The sequence below is a fragment of the Sinocyclocheilus anshuiensis genome, unplaced genomic scaffold, assembly GCF_001515605.1.
Source record: "Sinocyclocheilus anshuiensis isolate Anshui unplaced genomic scaffold, SAMN03320099.WGS_v1.1 scaffold1556, whole genome shotgun sequence".
Classification (NCBI taxonomy): Eukaryota; Metazoa; Chordata; class Actinopteri; order Cypriniformes; family Cyprinidae; genus Sinocyclocheilus; species Sinocyclocheilus anshuiensis.
Genome location: NW_015555815.1, coordinates 393,753 through 394,621, shown reverse-complemented (window position 1 = coordinate 394,621; position 869 = coordinate 393,753). Strand labels below are relative to the sequence as shown.

The following is an 869-nucleotide window of genomic DNA, read 5'->3' as shown; positions in this document are numbered from 1 at the left end:
TGAGAAAATGCACGTGAACTCAAGTCGGAAAGCTCTAATAATACAAATCCAACACATCTGTAGTAACGCGAGTGCCCATGTTGTTTTCACATTCTGACTTAAAAGCACAACTCGGGGAAATAGGCAGAAAATATGTTCCATAGGCTACTTTAAAAAGAATACATCGATTAGCAATGAAAAAACGTAATTATTATGAAAATACTAGAGATGACTTGAATTACACAGATAAACTATATTGTCGCAGTCGTTTATTTTATTTTACTCAGTGTTTATTTTACTCAGTTACAGCTATAATAGCGATGCCTTTGTCCATATAAGGGACTTCCTGGAGGGTCATGAGTTCTGGATATGTGGATTTTCTGTGCGAGGGCGCCCTCTGGCATCCAGTGTGAATGAAACAGACATGTGTTTATAGTGCTAATGGCCAATCCATCATTGTTTGGGGAATTTTTATTTATTTATTTATTTTTTTAATAAGTACCGGTTCAGGCACTGGAACCGTTTTAAAAGTATCAATTTGGCACCGGTATCGAACAAAAAAAAATCTGAACTATACCCAACCCTACCAGGAGCAGCTTTGATCAATGACACACAGCATGTTGGGGTTCACGCATGATTTTTGGATTTAACCCCATTACATTTGTACACTGCTCTGTGATGCCTGGCCTAATCATTGCTGTGTTTATAGGTATGGCTTTGTTGAGTTTGAGGACACCCGTGATGCTGATGACGCCGTCTATGAGCTGAACGGTAAAGAGCTGTGTGGAGAGCGGGTCATGGTGGAGCATGCCAGGGGTCCGCGCCGGGACCGCGACAGCTATGGAGGGGGCTATTATGGTGGAGGTGGAGGAGGAGGTGGTGGAGGAGGT

At 42.2% G+C, this 869-nt stretch overlaps 1 protein-coding gene across 2 annotated transcripts in view; it reads left to right on the top strand.

The window, feature by feature from the left end:
- The window catches only part of LOC107675167 (serine/arginine-rich splicing factor 6-like), a 9,044-nt gene that overhangs the window by 2,251 nt on the left and 5,924 nt on the right, over window positions 1–869 (top strand). For both annotated transcript variants that reach the window (XM_016469410.1, XM_016469412.1), the window contains exon 2: window positions 689–855. In XM_016469410.1, the coding sequence (XP_016324896.1) occupies window positions 689–855 (167 nt within the window). The remainder of the gene's footprint in view (window positions 1–688; window positions 856–869) is intronic.